The sequence below is a fragment of the Anoplopoma fimbria genome, chromosome 6, assembly GCF_027596085.1.
Source record: "Anoplopoma fimbria isolate UVic2021 breed Golden Eagle Sablefish chromosome 6, Afim_UVic_2022, whole genome shotgun sequence".
In the NCBI taxonomy this organism is placed as follows: Eukaryota; Metazoa; Chordata; class Actinopteri; order Perciformes; family Anoplopomatidae; genus Anoplopoma; species Anoplopoma fimbria.
The window spans coordinates 1,836,203-1,854,991 of NC_072454.1; the positions used below are offsets into that span (position 1 = coordinate 1,836,203).

At 39.5% G+C, this 18,789-nt stretch overlaps 1 protein-coding gene across 1 annotated transcript in view; it reads right to left on the reverse strand.

The window, feature by feature from the left end:
- The window catches only part of kcnq5a (potassium voltage-gated channel, KQT-like subfamily, member 5a), a 92,050-nt gene extending 75,135 nt beyond the window's left edge, over positions 1-16,915 (reverse strand). The window contains exon 1 of the mRNA XM_054600091.1: positions 16,557-16,915. Within this exon, the coding sequence (XP_054456066.1) occupies positions 16,557-16,909 (353 nt within the window). The 5' untranslated portion in view covers positions 16,910-16,915. The remainder of the gene's footprint in view (positions 1-16,556) is intronic.
- Between the last annotated feature and the right edge of the window lie 1,874 nt (positions 16,916-18,789).

The window sequence follows — 18,789 nt, forward strand, 5'->3', positions numbered from 1 at the left end:
ACACACACAACAACACACACACACACACACACACACACACATTTTAGCGTCCACACACGTACACAAACAAATTCCAAAGCACGGAAAGATGAATATTTTTTATATATTGTTAAATATTTGCAGAGGAAATCATAAACAGGAGTGACATTTGATCAATTACACACACACACACACACACACACACACACACACACACACACACACACACACACACACACACACACACACACACACACACACACACACACACACACACACACACACACACTTAAACCTAAAACCTGCTCATGTTCCTCTTCCACAAATTCATCTCATCTCCAGCTTCATCACACCGTCGTCTCCGTCACCTTCGCTTCACAGAAACTCTTCAACGAGACCCCGTCCAATGAAGTCACATGATAGAAAACAGGTCAATCTGTGACCCCGATCAACCTCTACTGGTACGCAGAAGAAACTGCAACAGCTATCAAAGAAGATCTGATGTCCTCCTACTAAAGTCCACTTTACATTTATTTATGTGTCATGGTAAAAGACATACAGTAATAAACATAAATGGATTCATGCAGGAAAGTAAGGGAAGCAAAAGTGGCTGATTATCGCAGGATAACTGAGCTTTGACGAGGGCCGGACCATACGGACAAAATTGACTAAGACTTTGACTATTGGTGCTTTCCCTAAATATTACCCAAGCCTTTTTGCTTATTTATCATCATTAAATAGACAAATAATAGACTAAACACTTTCCTGTAATGCAGCTTTAAAAAAACAAAAAAAAACAAGGCTAAGATAATTTTACAATATCCTAAATCTAAGACAACATCTTGTCTCGTATCAGGATTAATTGGATTATTGGATGTTGAAACGAAGCAGAAGCAGGCAGCTCGTGTGTTGAAGTCTCTCCGTGTCCATTAAAGGGTTCCTGGAGTGCAGCAACGTGATGCATCACTCTCTCAAGTTTAATCAAGAGATCCGACAGTCCAACAACGAAATGAGAGACCCCTTGATTCGTAGCGGGGGACAATAAAAGTGAAAGGGACCAGATGATGGACGGCACTCATGCTCCTCAGAGGAACACCGTCCAAGAAGGACACCTTCTGACTCCTGAAAGCTTTTAATAAAAGATGAGAACCACGAAGCTCTCCTCAGTCTGTTTCATTAAAGTCTTGAACATATGCCCGCTACTCTTCACTCTGAGCACTTCAAAGAGGAGCAGCGGTCCGACGCCTCCACAACCAAACAGACATCTTTAAAGGGCAATAAAGGAGCATTGATTCACAACAGATTCAACGACACTGAGAGGAGAAGAGAAGGAGAGATTTAAATCCTCGTTTCCACAAAATGTTTCAGGAAAACCGTTTAGCCCTCTGAATCCTAAAACCTGCCGGTGGGGTTGAAAAAGCATGTTTTCTTGAAACAATCGCCGAAAATAAACTCTTAATCGAAGCCAGAGGCTGTAAAAAAACCTAATTAACGTCAGATATGCATGTTTCTGACGGTCCTTGAACACATCATGTGCGACAATGTTCCATTGGAAAAAGCAGCCAAAACAAAGCTTAAAATAGTGAAATTTCGTCAAAAACATTTTATTCTACACGTCTCATTTAAAACCTCGCCCCAAATAAACCATTTGCTTTAACCAGATTCTGTAAAAAACATTAAATTCTGAGCTCCTCAGTGAAACTATGAAGCCATGATTGACTCATCTGAGACCAACAGTCATGTGACAACAAATCTGTGAAACTTTGAATGAACTTCAGACTGCTGAACACAGAGCAGAGAGCAGAGGCTGGAAGTAGAGGTTGAAAAAATGTGAACATGTAGAGCCTCCATTTTTTTCCAACATTGGTAACACTTGTGGAAAAAAACGTTTTTTATATAGATTCTATTGTTTTCCATTTCTTGTATTAAATAAATCATGAAAGAAATGTTTTTTTTATGATTTATGTCAATATAACTGTGTTATTCTGCACAAAAGACATGATTGAGTTCTCTCTACTTCTAGTCATGATTGTTCTGTTTCCTTAGAGGTGCAGGACTTTTATATTGCAGTGAAAATCAAGACCACAGAGAGAAACATGTGACCAAAACAACGCCCCTTGGTGTTTAGAGGGTTAAAAGCATTTTCTCTTCATGTCAAATGTCCGATGCGACACCAAAATAAACATGTTGAGTGCAGACGGAGTGAAGTACGAGCGACTGCTGCTGAGAGCTGACAGATTGTTCCAGCCTGACTTCTGCCTTCTGAGAAAAAAGATCTGGCTGTTTCTGCCTCTATCAGAGAATTCATAATGAGTTCATACTATAACGGTAACGTTAGCTCTGTATTATAACAAGACTGAGGGATGGAACCAAATGAAATAAATGAAGAATACAGTGAGCGTTCTTGATTTTCTACTAATGTTCCTGTTGTCCTGTTACAGCCTTTCTTTCATCTCAGTCTTGTCCCTCCTCCCTTCATCTCTTCCTCTCAGGCGGGTTGGATATTGATGCTGAGCTGGTTACTTTATAGTCCAAGAAACACACTAAATTGGTCTGAATTACATAAAATCAGTGCTCCTCCAATTGATACTGCTTATCAGTTTGGTTCTTTATCGATATTCTTATCTGTGTTATTTTGTGAGGAGAAAAAGACAATTAATCAAGTAAAGAATCGACATTTCTTTATTATTCTTGTATGTGAGCTAACAGTCTTTCTTGAGCAGCAATTCAAGAAGTTCCAAAATCATTAAAATACATTCACAGCTCATCAATAATCTCAGTGATTATTTCATTGATGATCCTGTTCTTCTGATCAGACTAACGTTACCTGCAGTGGACGAGGATGGACGTCTGCTTTCCAGAACTTCTAAAGTACCGATAGCAGAACCAGTAACGCATAAATACTCTGGGTTTTTACTAATCTAGAACCAGTTCCCGTTTAGAACCGGGTTACTGGGAGGCATCCCTTCTTCCAAACATGTCATACTTTTGCAGGAATTTGGCCGACAAAAGCTGAAGTCCTCTCCTGCCAATAAGTATTCACAGTGTATTCACAATAAATGTGTAGAATTAATGAGAGAAACGATCACCTGTTTGGTGAAATGGGCCTCTGAGTTTCCCCCCACAGAACAACAGTGGTGGTCGGATGGACACTGGCCAGTTTACCAGTTTAACACTGGCGTTGTGCTTTCAATTTGCAGCATGCCGAACAAAGTCACATAATAGTTGTGTGTGTGTCTGCAGGTTTCTGTCCTCAGTTTACCTTGTGAACCTGACGATTGTTTGTTAAATGAATCAACCCTTTAATCAAATTTTTTTTATTAAATTAGAAAGAATACTCCCAGAGTAATAGTTCCCAGAGACGAGCTCAACGTCTTTAAATTGCTTGTTTTGTTCGACCAACAGTCCGAACCCCCAAAGACTACTATACAGTACAATACATAATAATAATTCATAATATATAAATATAACAATATATATAAAAAACAGAGAAACGCAGAAACTTCTCTTATTTGAGAAGCTGGAACCAATAAGTGTTTTGCATTTTGTTTATAAATGACTTGAATAATTTATCATTTATTTTTTTGTGATTAATTTAATTTGAATTATTAGTGTGTCAGTGTATGTGTGTGTGTGTGTGTGTGTGTGTGTGTGTGTGTGTGTGTGTGTGTGTGTGTGTGTGTGTGTGTGTGTGTGTGTGTGTGTGTGTGTGTGTGTATTAGAGAAAGTGACTTTGAGGCAATTAATCCAGACAGCAGACTGTCAGGTATCTCACAGCAGTGCAGAGTGATATCAGTCGTTGGAAAAGCACATCACCCGTCTCTCTGTAATCTCATTTCACTCCCTCTCTTCTCACCCAACCTCTCTCTCTCTCTCTCTCTCTCTCTCTCTCTCTTCTCTCTCTCTCTTCCTCTCAATGCAACTCTCAGCATTCTTCCAATTCCAATTATTCGAACCAGCGTGACAAATGATGTTCCACAATAGAAAAACATGTCAAATGAAGCAAACAACTGTTCATATTGTGTCGCTCTGCCTGAGGAACCTGTCAGCGTGGGTGAGTTTTACCTCAGAAAATGTGTATTATTATATGGTTTTTTTGTCATTAGAATTGCTCAGAGCAGGCTGACACACACACACACACACACACACACACACACACACACACACACACACACACACACACACACACACACACACACACACACACACACACATTAAACCTACTAAAATATTCACACTCTCAGCCCAGGTGGTTGAGCTCTACAGCTATCGTCATCTGGCTATATCGGACTCTGATTTCTCCAGGGCTGCAGAGCAAAGCGTGACTCAGAGGAATGCATGGAGAGCGATGTGTGTGTGTGTGTGTGTGTGTGTGTGTGTGTGTGTGTGTGTGTGTGTGTGTGTGTGTGTGTGTGTGTGTGTGTGTGTGTGTGTGTGTGTGTGTGGTGACAGAACAGTAAAAGGTTTCCTGTTGTGTGGACGGTGTGCACAGCAGTCGTGTTAAGTAACCTCATACTTCCATCCGTACTGTACATCCATTTACTGCCACTTAATACTTACATCACTCAACATGTCAGAGGGAAATCATGTACTTTTACTCCTCTGCAGTTGTTATACTTATACTAACAAAGCTGCTTTCTTTCACAGAGTTATATAAGAGGATCGATACCACTCAGAGGGGCAAATTCACGAAAGAATAGCTGACTTTTTGCAGAAGCTAAACCTGCACAAATCAGACAAAAATAAACCGTGAAATGCACCTTTAACTGCGCTGCCAAGCAAATAACGTCTCAGTGCTCCTGTGATATTTGCAAATATTTAAATGAGACATTTGGTGCAAAATTGTGTCCACACAAGTGTCCACTTAAACTAAACCTCTAAAGCTCACAAAAAACTGTCCTTCTTACTTTTTGGGTGCTAAGCAGAAGGTGTCAGAAAACACTAAAAAGGGATTCAAATGAATCAATTATATTATTGATAAATAAATATATTTTAAAAGTATACAGAACAAAAACTGTTAATTATTTATTATTTATAAAAAAAATATATTTTGCAAAAATATATTTTGATAAAAATATATTTAAAAAAATATATTTTAATATATTTTAATATTAAAAATATTTTAAAAAGTATATTTTAAATATATATTTTACAAAAAATATAAAATATATTTTACAAAAAATATAAAATATATTTTACAAAAATATAAAAATATTTTTATATTTTATATATATATATATATATTTTTTTTTTCAATATTTAAAAAATATAAAACATTTTTTAAAATATATTAGAATATATTTTAAAATATGTATTAAAATATATAAAAAATATATATAAAAAAAATATATAAAGATAATTAAACATAAATAAATTAAAATGCTTATAATTATTATTTTATATTTCCACATTTATTTTCCTATTCTGTACAGATTTGTCTCAATACCTCTGTGAAAAAGATGGATTTTTTTCTACTACACACATCTATGCTAAAAGCTTATAAATATAATTTATATATTTTACAAAATATATATAAATATATTTTACAAAATATAATTTATATATTTAACAAAATGTATAAAAATATATTTTACAAAAAATATTAAAAATATTCTACAAAATATATTTTTTATATGTTTTATATTTTACAAAAATATTTTTTTTTTTTTTAAAATATATTTGTATATATATATTAAAATATATATATATATAAATTATATTAAAAAATATATATATTGTATATATTTTACAACATATATATTGTATATATTTTACAAAATATATAAGAAAAAAAATAAATTAATAAAATATATTAGAATACATTTAAAAAAATGTATTAGAATATATATAAAAAAATATATGAGAATATATTAAAAATATATATTTAAATATATTTAAAAAGATATATCGTCGCATCGTTATTGTAGCTGAATTACTAACAAAATGTGAACCAAACATAGAGTACCTCAACCACTTTAAGTACATTCATCCGACAATACTACTCCGATCTTGAATGAAGCTACGCAAACCGAGCATGTGTGGGTGTGTGTACAGTATTCTATGAGAGCTTTTGAGTTACGTTAGAGCTGACAGGGTCACGTCCACAGGGTAACGTCCACGGTGAACGCGGCTGGAAGAGGAGGCCGCTGTGTGACGAGAACCCAGCAGCAGTGCTCTATGTGTGGGCAGGAGGACGGACGAGCTCAGCCCGTCTTCATCCATCAGCGCTGGAGACAGGCTCAGCACCCTGGCACCACAGCCGATGAGCGAGAGAGCTGCCGAATGACTAACGAGCAGACACACACTGATGCTGACACACTGAGCAACCCTCGCATACAGTCATCCGCTGGAAGGGAAAGAAGCCTGTGCAACAGTTGTTGTGTGTGAGAGTTATACACACACACACACACACACACACACACACACACACACACACACACACACACACACACACACACACACACACACACACACACACACACACACTTGCATTCTTTCTTTCTCTCTCATACACACTCTCATAGACATTCAAGTATGCGCTCTAAAAGAAACACAATCTCTTGCTTTTTGCTTCTGAAACCCTTCAACACAAACACACAACACACAACACACACACACACACACACACACACACACACACACACACACACACACACACACACACACACACACACACACACACACACACACACCTACAACCTACACACTCCCTGTGCGACCTGCTCAGATGTCACAGTGTATATTTGTCACTTCAGACCCTTCTGATCTTGGCACCTTCTCACCAGTGAGCTCCGACTGATGGAACCGACAAGCCGATCCGATCGTTCGTCAAATCTGACGCATCGGTAATTAGCTCATTCCTTTTTACACATTTACTTAACGGAGAGGAGAATATATGAGGTGGTGCACTGGAATGACACCGACCGTTAAAACTGCAGACAAATATATAATGTGTCTTATATAAATTCAGGAGAAAGGGGGATTTTCTGATGACACACAGTGCGTTCAGAAGCTAATTAATCCTCAGCTTGATTGATTTATACCCTCTTCTCCCAAAATTGTCTCTAAGCTTACTGCTGATGTGTTGGAGGAATCCTGGGGATTTAGGAATGCTATTTGGGGTGTCATTGAATGCAATTAAAAAGACTTTCAAAACACATCCTGCTCTCAACTGAATTACCACATCATGACTAAGGATACCCCCAGAAAACACGGTTCTAAATGAGTAAAAACCCGGATGTAGCGATCAGGTCCAGAGTTAAAGGGTTCTGCTATTATTGCATGTCACATATGCAGAAATACAGATTCAGTTGGATCATTATTCCTACAGGTGAGAGTTTTCCCAAAAAACGACATCCTCATGGTTTCCCAACTCCTAAATCTACTCCTTGACTTCATTTCTGAGGAAGAGGAAAATGTTTAATATGCAAACATCCTGGTGTGGACATCTTCACTCAGTGACCTTGCATTTCTGTCATTGCGTGTTTTGAATATCTTGCATAGTGAGCTGCCTGTGGAATACTTCTGTCTGGATATGAAGACTTTTCTTCATTTTAAATCAGGGTAGATGATCCTGCCTCTGTTTTCCTGCACTGACTCTCATATTTTCATGTGTTTTCATCGTCTCTTGTTTACTCTAAATCCCTTCCAACCTTCTGTTTTACCCTGAATGACATTTTGCCAACTGGGGACCCGGACACACAAGTCCACACTGTATCTGTGCTGTGTTACGCTCTCCGGTGGAGACATTAAACAAAGCACACATTACCTTTAATAGGGTACCCACTCTGCACCTATTCATGCAAACACCGGAACCTATCATGACAGTATTTATACACAGATACACACACAAGCATCCCTTTTTCTATTCATCCTATCTAATGGGCCCTCAGCATTTTCCATTGGGTGCTGTCCAACATCCTCCTCCCTACCTGGAAGTACCTCTGAACCTAAACACAGAGACTCTTTTATGTGCTCAGGTGTCTCAAATGTCACCATGTTCTCAGGAAACAAAGTGCAGTCTCTTCAGGATGCCTTTGATGTTCTTCAGGTCTGAGTGCATTTGACTTTGTGTGCAAAGACCTTTTCTAGCGTTTTAGATTTAAAGCCATGATTCATATTAACACTTTTCTTTCCCATGTGGTTGTAAAGAGCAAACGTTTTGCATTGTGTGCAAACAATGTACTACAAATACTCTCAGTAACTGAAAATGTGCTTTTGACTGGACCACGCTGCAATTGATTTATCCACCTTGATGGAAAAGCACAATCAGTGTGATCAAAGTCATAGAAATACACTTCCTCAGATCCATGATGAACAACCTATCGACCAATCAAACCAGAGATCAGTCGCTGCACAGTTGTCTGTACCTCCTAAAAAATTACTTAAATTCATCCACACCCGAGCATCTCAACTTTTGTGTTCAACCACAGACTGTATATAAGAAGTGGACGTAGTCATGGTGATGTCATCCATTGGTTTGTGGACTGATGTTATGAGACCTTAGGTTTGACGAAGTTACCATATATGGACTGAGGAGGAGTGACGTAGAGACGCCGTATACGTCTCTGGTGTGGACCTGTCAATCAGTGTGTAGCCCCGCCCTAAAGCATCCCCTGCTTTATGGTCTGTTTGACTCTAAATGGAGCATCATTTACTAAATGAACATCATGCTGTATTGAAGAAGACTTGAAACTAGAGATTGAGACCATAAACTCATGTTTACAATGTTTACTGAGGGAATAAATCAAGAGAGAAGTAGAGTCATTTTATCATAGACTTCTATACAACCAGAGGAGTCGCCCCCTGATGGACAGGAGAGAGAATGCAGCTTTAAGACACTTCTATATTGGCTTCACTTGGCAGAACCAGAGGTTGCCGCCAGATCGTTATTGTAGCTGTGGAGATTTGAAAGCTAAATACAGATTTGGAGAGAGGGGAGATACAGTATATTTTTTTGAACATTTACAAATCTGATAACTGACACACAGATTCTGAATACTCATTTGCAGACTTCTTTCACAAATCTCAGTACACATTTAGACATTCTTTTACACATTTACAAGTCTCATTACGCACACACGGATTGAGAAACAGTTACACAAATAGTTTGTCTACTATAATAGCCGTGTACAAGTTTGTAGGAAGCTAACCACCTCCCCTGACCTCCATCCCCTGCTTCAACTCCTTGAGGTTTGTGGTGCTACAACACTGACAGAGAAAAATTATTATCCGCACAACCACAAGAGGCCACTTGTCAGGAAACTTGTTTAAAGTGTTTGATGAGGACAGTCTGTCCTGTAAAAGACGACATCCTCGTCAGTGTGAACGCTGTTTGAATAGAAATGAAAAAGTGTCATTCAGAAACTGGACTGAGGTTGATCATTAGAAACAAAGTGTGTATCCGCTTCATGGCATATCATCAGGCCGGGTGGATGTGCTACCTGTCGATGGACCAGAACGGCCCTGGGATCAATGAATGACGCATTCACACCGCAAGACTGAATCAATCTTTTACACATTTCTGCAAGTCAGCCCCAGACACAAAAACAGACACCTAGATACATGAACTCGTGCTATTAGCGTCATATTTCACCTTCATAGTTGCACAAAAACACAAAAAAATGGAGTAAACAGATAAAGAATTAGGTGAAACGTAACTCTCACACACACAAAAACTCATCATGTTCCGAGAATCTCACCTAATGTGGCTGGAACCCATTACAGCCAATGTGTTGAGGCCGACACACGACATCGCCCTGAGAGGTTAAAATCTCAATGCGTGAAGCCTTTCAGTGTGGGAGCACTATTTGGCAGGAAGCTTATCAGTGTCTCCATTCACACTGCAGCCCATCAGGGATTCATATAGAGAGTAATATACACATATATATCGATTTCAAATATGCACTCACATGCACACACACACACATGCAAAGTAAAGCTGTTTTCTGGCACGTTTACACAGCATGGATCCACACACACACACACAAACACACACACACACACACACACACACACACACACACACACACACACACACACACACACACACACACACACACACACACACACACACACACACACACACACACACACACAGCAGCATCTGTTTCTACATAACAGCCAGCTAATTAAACGTTCAAAGGAAACTTTTCTAATATAAATCAAGTACTGTGTTTGTGTGTGTGTGTGTGTGTGTGTGTGTGTGTGTGTGTGTGTGTGTGTGTGTGTGTGTGTATGTGTGTTCATCTCCATCCACGTGTGAATGTGTTTGTGTGTAGCCATGTGTTATGAATGTGTGTATAAGTCTATATATCTACATTTGGGAGTGTATCCATTGCAAAAACAATGAGTGTGTCTTTGTGTCTTTTTTCTGGATGTTTCTGTATTTACTTCTGCTTGTTTAGTTTATATACAAGTTCAGACGAGACTTACTTAGTTTAACCCTGTGACACACTGATGTAGGTGTAAATGAATGTAGAACATGACTTTTGCAGTAGCACGAGCAGCGTCACATTACAACGTACCGTTACATTAAAGTTTATTTACTGAGGAGACATTGCAACGACTGACTCACTAAATCCCAATTAAATGTTAACTTCAAAGTTTGACTACAGCCTTACATGTAAATTATTAAATAAATTCAACAGAATCTATTTAGGTGACTGACTTTAGAATGTCAAAGGTTTCAACAGCAAGAAGTTAATGACTTCAGACAAAATCCACAAATACAGTATATGTATATGTGTGTGTGTGTGTGTGTGTGTGTGTGTGTGTGTGTGTGTGTGTGTGTGTGTGTGTGTGTGTGTGTGTGTGTGTGTGTGTATAAAAGTATGCAGAATGTCAGTGAAACATTCTCGTCTTTGACGCCTGCTTTCTTTACATCAAGTCGATTTTTCGAATAAAAGGTAATTCTCACAGCCGACACATGCTGTCCCCTTCAGGCTGTTAAAGAAAAGAAAAGAACCGAAGAATCCATCGAAACAAAAACAAAAAACAGTTTTGTTAGCATTTACAGAAAAATATAAACCGTTTCACCTGCATTCGTTGCAGAGTGGTAATTAAATCTTAATCTGTTGTTGCATGTATCATTAGTGACACTGGATCTCCATGTCTAAATGATTAAAGTTACTGTGAGGAACTTTTATCTGGTCCTGAACCAGTCTCCGTTTAGTCCTGATCCTCTATAGACCTCCATCAGTAAACCAGACCATCAGAGAGAAGATCGTCTGTTTCTATAAAGTTATTCTTAAAGCTCGTCATCGGAGACACCGGGTCGGATTCTGGAGAAACCAGATGAAATCATGAAGGTTCACCAGAAACTCCTTCAGACCAGAGTCCAGCGGGGCCTGACTCAGAGCTTCTCCTCTCTGCTCCTCCGGTCCCCTACTGGGAGTCAACACCGATACCACGCTGCCGGAGAACCAGGCCGTATTACTGGACCCGCTGACGGGAAGGGAGGCACAGGAGGACCAGAACCAGGACTGAGCGGGGCAGACTGTCAGACCCTGCTGCAGTAAAATGAGAGGTTTTCTAAAGGGACTCTGGTAGCCAGAAAGAGTACCACTTTAGTCCACAGGGGCCGCCAAAACCAACAATAAATCTAGGTTCCTTGTAGTGACTTTAACTTGAAAATCGAGAATGAAATATCTAGGATGAAGACATACATTTTAAAGTAAGATAGTTGCAGAGTTAGCATAAAAGTATAAAGTATGTGTGTACATTAAACTGCACTGAAATACTGCTATGTGTGTACAGCAGAAATATTAACAGCTCTGATTTTCATCTGAATCCTTAAAATGTATTTTTCTGCATTTAAACATAAAAACAGAACTTTGCTTTCTCCCATTTCCCTCAATGCTAGATTGCTTTCCTAATCACACTGAGACTTCTTTATCTCACTTAAACAGTTTATTTGAGGCTGCGGTTGCGAGCAGATGTAACGACTTAACCCCCGCGACCTCAGCTGTCCCGCCTGAGCAAATAAAACGTCAACATCCGGCTTGGCGGCCCCTCCTCTGACAGCTCCACTTCCTCCTTCTCACAGCGCTCCTCTTCCAACAAGGCTGTCGGGAACGGGACGGGATGTTGGCGTGCTGGTGGACAGTCTGTGTGCCTCAGAGACACAGAGATTCATGCATATGTTGTATATGAGAGGTACGTAGACCGTGAGAAAAAGAGACATAAAGGATGTTTTCTGCTGAAAAATCACAGCTGTGTTATTGCAGAGCCTGCTCTTCCAATTATCCACCAACTCCAAGTGTCATAACAGCCATATGCTCATATAAATAAATGTAATTATTAAGACAAAGATACACTTAGTCTGAGGGCTTTTCCTCTGAAATAACCTCAGTCACACAGGATCTAATGTTTGTTACTTTACCAGGTGTTTCAAATAAACGGAAAAATAATTAGTTACATTACATTACATTACATTACATTACATTACAGTCATTTAGCAGACGCTTTTATCCAAAGCGACTTACAGGAAGTGTATTCAACATAGGTGTTCAAGAGAACTACTAGTCACCAGAAGTCATAAGTGCATCTCCTTTCTTAAACAAGCATCTTAAAGCATAAACCAGAGCAAAAGTATAGTGCAGAGGCAAATTACTACGAAAACAATAATTGCAACAAACGAATACAATAAGTGCAGCGAACTAATACGAATGCAATAAGTGCTACGAGGAAGGCTCAGGGTTATCATGAGCATCAACTTGCTTCCACCGCGGAGCAGACACAGAAAAAGAGTGCAACTACAGCGTTTGATTGGCAGGTTATCTCATGGATGCGTAGCCAGGCTGCAACCTCTGGTTCTGCCAAGTGAAGCCGATGCTTCATGTCTTAAAGCTGTATTCTCTCTCCTGTCCACCAGGGGGCGACTCCTCTGGTTGTATAGAAGTCTATGAGAAAATGACTCTACTTCTCTCTTGATTTATTCCCTCAGTAAACATTGTAAACATGAGTTTATGGTCTCAATCTCTAGTTTCAAGTCTTCTTCAATACAGCATGATGTTCATTTAGTAAATGATGCTCCATTTAGAGTCAAACAGACCATAAAGCAGGGGATGCTTTAGGGCGGGGCTACACACTGATTGACAGGTCGACACCAGAGACGTATATGGCGTCTCTACCTCACTCCTCCACATTCCAGATATGGTAACTTCTGTTCACTGGTTGCAAAAAAACCAACATGGCGACGGCCGTAATCTAAGATGACGACGGCAAAATCGCCAAAACATCAGTCCACAAACCAATGGGTGACGCGCAGAAACAACACAGCAAAAGTGCAAAGCAGAAAAAGGACCATGCAGATTACAACCAATGTTCAAGCAATTATGTCTGAAGATATGACCACAACCAAGAAAACAACTGTTGTTGATTAACCCTAACCCTTAATTAATACAGTTTAAGTAACACGGTGTTATGTTTACAAGCAAAAGAAAACTGCTCCAGACTGAAAAACCAACAAACCCTGCTCGCTTAACAGACATCAACCAGAAAAGTCCAGCCTGAATGCTAGCCTGAAACTGGCTAATTGAAACTGCATGAAGAAAGAGGAAACTGGTTTGTTTGTTTTGTTTTTTTAAATCAAAAATCTTGGCGTTATTTCAAAGCAGAGAAACCAATCTGTGTTCAGCTGACGGCTGTTTTGAATTATAGAACTGAAACATGTCCCTCCATGACTTTTCCCAGACTCACTCACTGTTCAAACCTGTGATGAAAGACTCCAAATCACGCACAGCAGTAGCAGCTGATATCACATTCAACCTTTTCAGATGACAGCATGTTGACCTTCTGAGCCCAAAATCTGCTGGAGCTTCCAGTGTTACGTAGAGATTAGGGAAGAGAATGGGCCTAATATAGTTATCTGTCTGATTTACTGACTCTGTGTGCAAATATTGCAATTAAATCTGCAATATCAGGATCTGTGTCTCCGGTGTTTTCTGCACACTGCAGCTGGAGCAACAGGTGATCTCTCATTCAAAAGAGATCCGGCACTGACAAGACAGCGATGTAAAGATAGATCAATCAACAGGGGAATGAAATCAGGTCAATAATAGTCACAATCCAGCACATCTTAAGCACCAACATAAAGGAAAATGGGTTTCTTTGAATATCTGTGCATGGGATTTGCATATATAAGAGAGAAAAGAACAAAATGTGACTTCGTTTTTCCTCAAAAGCATTGACTTTTCCCTTGAAAGAACTAACTGCATACAACTAGTGTCCTGTGTGTACATCACGACCCTCTGATTGGAGAACTACCTTGCTCTCCACTACGCCGCTCACGTCCTGAAGGCTTGCCATCGGTGTGGACTGGATGATGAATGTTAGTTAGAGTCTGATGGTGGCACCTTGCATGGTAGCCTGTCATCAGTGTGTGAATGGGTGAATGATATGTAACATACTACTGACTGTAAGTAATTGGGATTTAGTGAGCTTTGGAGAAAAGCGTGCTACTGCAAAAGTCATGTCTGCATCAGTGTAAATGACTAAGTCATCAGTGTGATATGAATGGGTGAAGATGTAATGTAATGTAATGACTGTAATGTAATGTAATGTAATGTAATGACCTCAGCTGGTCATCATCAGGTGACCAACAGACTATCCATCCATCCATTTTCCGTAACCTGCTTATCCAGTTAAGGGTCGCAGGGGTGCTGGAGCCGATCCCAGCTGTCAATGGGTGAAGGCAGGGTTCACCTGGACAGGTAACCAGCCTATCACAGGGCTGACATATAGAGACAAACAACCATTCACACCACATTCACACCTACGGGCAATTTAGAGTCTTCAATGCACCTAAGCTGCATGTCTTTGGACTGTGGGAGGAAGCCGGAGAACCCGGAGAGAACCCACGCTGACACGGGGAGAACATGCAAACTCCACACAGAAGGTTGTCCAGCCCGGGAATTGAACCCAGGCCCTGTGAGGCGACAGTGCTAACCACTACACCACCGTGCAGCCCCACCAACAGACTATATTACATTACATTACATTACAGTCATTTAGCAGACGCTTTTATCCAAAGCGACTTACAGGAAGTGTATTCAACATAGGTATTCAAGAGAACTACTAGTCACCAGAAGTCATAAGTGCATCTCCTTTCTTAAACAAGCATCTTAAAGCATAAACCAGAGCAAAAGTATAGTGCAGAGGCAAATTACTACGAAAACAATAATTGCAACAGACTAATCCGAATATAGTAAGTGCTACAAACTACTACGAATAGGATAAGTGCAGTAAACAAATACGAATTCAATAAGTGCAGCGAACTGATACAAATACAGTAAGTGCAACAACTAATACGAGTGCAATAAGTGCTACGAGGAAGGCTCAGGGTAGTACTTCTTGAATATATGAATATATATGAATATATATGAATAATATATGAACTCAAATCTGTTACATTTCCCAAAAGCACTGGCATGCATTCTATTGCTTGAATGTCTCTAAGTCCAGCCTTCAAACGTGTGAAAGCTGTTGACCAACTGAGCAGTTCCCAGTGACCTTATCTCACATTACTTGGGCTGCTACAGGAACTATTAAGGCATTCAAAATAACAATAAAAATATATGCATAGTTCGTATTTGGTGATATATTTGAAATAAATCGTATTAGTTGCTGCACTTACTGTATTCGTATCAGTTCGCTGCACTTATTGAATTTGTATTTGTTTACTGCACTTATCCTATTCGTAGTAGTTTGTAGCACTTACTATATTCGGATTAGTCTGTTGCAATTATTGTTTTCGTAGTAATTTGCCTCTGCACTATACTTTTGCTCTGGTTTATGCTTTAAGATGCTTGTTTAAGAAAGGAGATGCACTTATGACTTCTGGTGACTAGTAGTTCTCTTGAATACCTATGTTGAATACACTTCCTGTAAGTCGCTTTGGATAAAAGCGTCTGCTAAATGACTGTAATGTAATGTAATGTAATAAATTGTCCCTTCCACATGCCTACCATCTGCATCCATCTGTGGTCTATTGCACCACAATCTTATATTATAACATGAACACATGGAGAAGTTGTCATCAAAGTGTAAAAGACACTTAACTTGGTTTAACTTTACATTTTAGAAAAGCCCCACCAACAGACTATATGAACTCAAATCTGTTACATTTCCCAAAAGCACTCTCATGCTTTCTATTGCTTGAATGTTTTTTTTTTCTTTCTTTTTTTCTTTTTATTTGTGCAAATAAACAAGATTAAAAAAGGCAAGAAGATTAGCATAGACATACATAGATGCACGGGTGGGACAAAATAAACCCCGAAGGGCTTATTAAGGATGTCCACCTGACATTAAAATACAATAAGGTAAAGAAAATAAAGTAAAAGAAAAGAAAAGACAAACAAAAGTAAAATTATAGAGATAAAACAACTACAAAGTCATTTTACAAAAATGAGAATACATTTGAGTAAAAGTAAAAAAGCAAAGTAAAGATATAACTAACAAGCAAAAAGACAATACAGCATACAGACTTAATGTCTCTAAGTCCAGCCTTCAAATATGTGAAAGCTGTTGACCAACTGTTCCCAGTGACCTGTGCTGGTTTCAGTGGAGGTACTCACACAAAGGCATGGTAGATGAAGGCCCACTCCCTGGGTCTCTCCAGCACGTTGTACAGGTAGTTCTGCAGCCGCCGGTAGCTCGCGTTCCTCCGGCCGCTCTGCGCGCTGTAGGTCAGCGGCTTCCCGAGCAGGCTGAGCCGGGCACCCTGCTTCCTCTCTCCCGGCACACCTGTGCAGGTGGAGGTGGAGGTGGGAGTGGGAGACAGGAGACCGTCCTGAGCTGCGTTGTTATTCATAATCTTCCTGCCGGACTCCACATCCTTCGGTGCCTGGTCCTGCACCCTGCGTCCCGTGGAGGTCTTGAGCCAGAGCCCGGTGCTGCTGCTCTCCTCTCCGGCGTGACTTCGTGGCATGGCATCACCAGCAGACATTCACATGAACATGCACACTGTGTGCTCTGACTTTATACTCTCAGTGGACACACAGCAGTGGGTGAGGATAAGTATCTGGTGTCTGAGCAGCTCTCCTCCAGTCATCCGGCGAGCAGTCCGGTTTGGACACTTTTGGAGACTCTGCGCAAGTCTGGAGGAGAGAGGGGTTATGAAGGAGGGGGTGCATGGAGACGTCTGCCTGAAGGGGTGGAGGAGGTGGAGGGAGGTTCTCCCACCCTCCCATGCACTCCTTCTTCCCTAACTCACTCCCTAACTCACTCCCCAGCTCACTCCTCCTTTCTGTCAGACGCGCTTGGAGAACAGACGCGTCTCCTTTACGCGTCCATTCATCCATCCGTGGAGCTGCTGCTGCTGCTCCATGGATGAAGAGTGAAGAGAAGTGAAGATGATCTCCATATCGAAAGTAAAGGCTTTATGCATTAAAAACAATGATTTTAATAATGAATGTTAATTGAAGAAACGTCAAAGGACACCAAGGCACCGATGACGCAGGTTTTACGCACGATGGCCCTGAACACCCCGGAGTGATCATATTAAATGCTTTATTTCATGGAATATAAACATGCATTCATAAACATTTTTGCTTTGAAGCACTTAAAAGGAAATAAAGTCTTTTGTTCAGCGTTTGAAGTCAGACTTAAGGAACTAGACGTTAAGTTACTGGTGTGAAATATGAGGAATATCTTATTTTCCTGATAAAAACTTTATCACTAAATAGGTTAAAGACTGGACATCACCTTGACCAGAGAGTCTATACATTTCCTTTTTTTTTTTTTTTTTTTTTTTTTTTTTTTTTTTTTTACTTTTGTGGATATGTCTTTCCAACATGTTATCAATTCCAAGCCTTTACATGTCAATAAATATGCATTTAAGGACTGTGGTTTTGGGAAAAATGTGACTTAAATCAATTTTCTTAATTCATTTTTTTTTTACATACATATGAGTCAAAGACAAAGACATGGTAGTGTCACCCACTGCCTCAGTGATGATGATGATGATGATGATGATGATGTTCAGTCAATCAACAACACTTGTAAAGCTGAATTATAAAAACTGTCCATTATCTCCATCGTTCCTGCTGCGTTTCTATGTTGCAGCTCTCATGTGAAAGTAGTTTTTGCAGAGAAGTTCCCTTTTTTGGGGGGATTTGAACTTTTCACACTTTGATTTCATCAACCCAAAGCTCGTGATGATGTATGATGCCATCACGTGCAATTTGTAATCATATCCTACTGAACTTTGTAACCAATAAATGTTATGGGTTTTATTCCTTGTTGTGATCAAAGCTCGACATCTAGTGGTCAAACATCGACATTACAGGAGTTCTATGGACATCTGGATTTGTCATCTTGTGATGAATTTTTATTTCCCAAATAAATCTAGTCCATATTGTATCAGGTCTATATTATTATAAGACTCTACGGGGTTTCACATGTCAACTGGACTTTGAGTATTCAGAGACTGAAGCGATCATTTCCACTCATTCGATCATTTCCTACCCTGAGCCTTCCTCGTAGCACTTATTGTATTCCTATTAGTTTGTTGCACTTATTGCATTCGTATTAGTTTGTTGCACTTATTGTATTCATATTAGTTTGTTGCATTAGTTTGTTTGTTGCACTTATTGTATTCATATTAGTTTGTTATTATTCATATTATTTATTAGTTTGTTACTTAGTTTTTGTAATTTTCTGCACTATACTTTTGCTCTGGTTTATGCTTTAAGATGCTTGTTTAAGAAAGGAGATGCACTTATGACTTCTGGTGACTAGTAGTTCTCTTGAATACCTATGTTGAATACACTTCCTGTAAGTCGCTTTGGATAAAAGCGCTAAATCTGC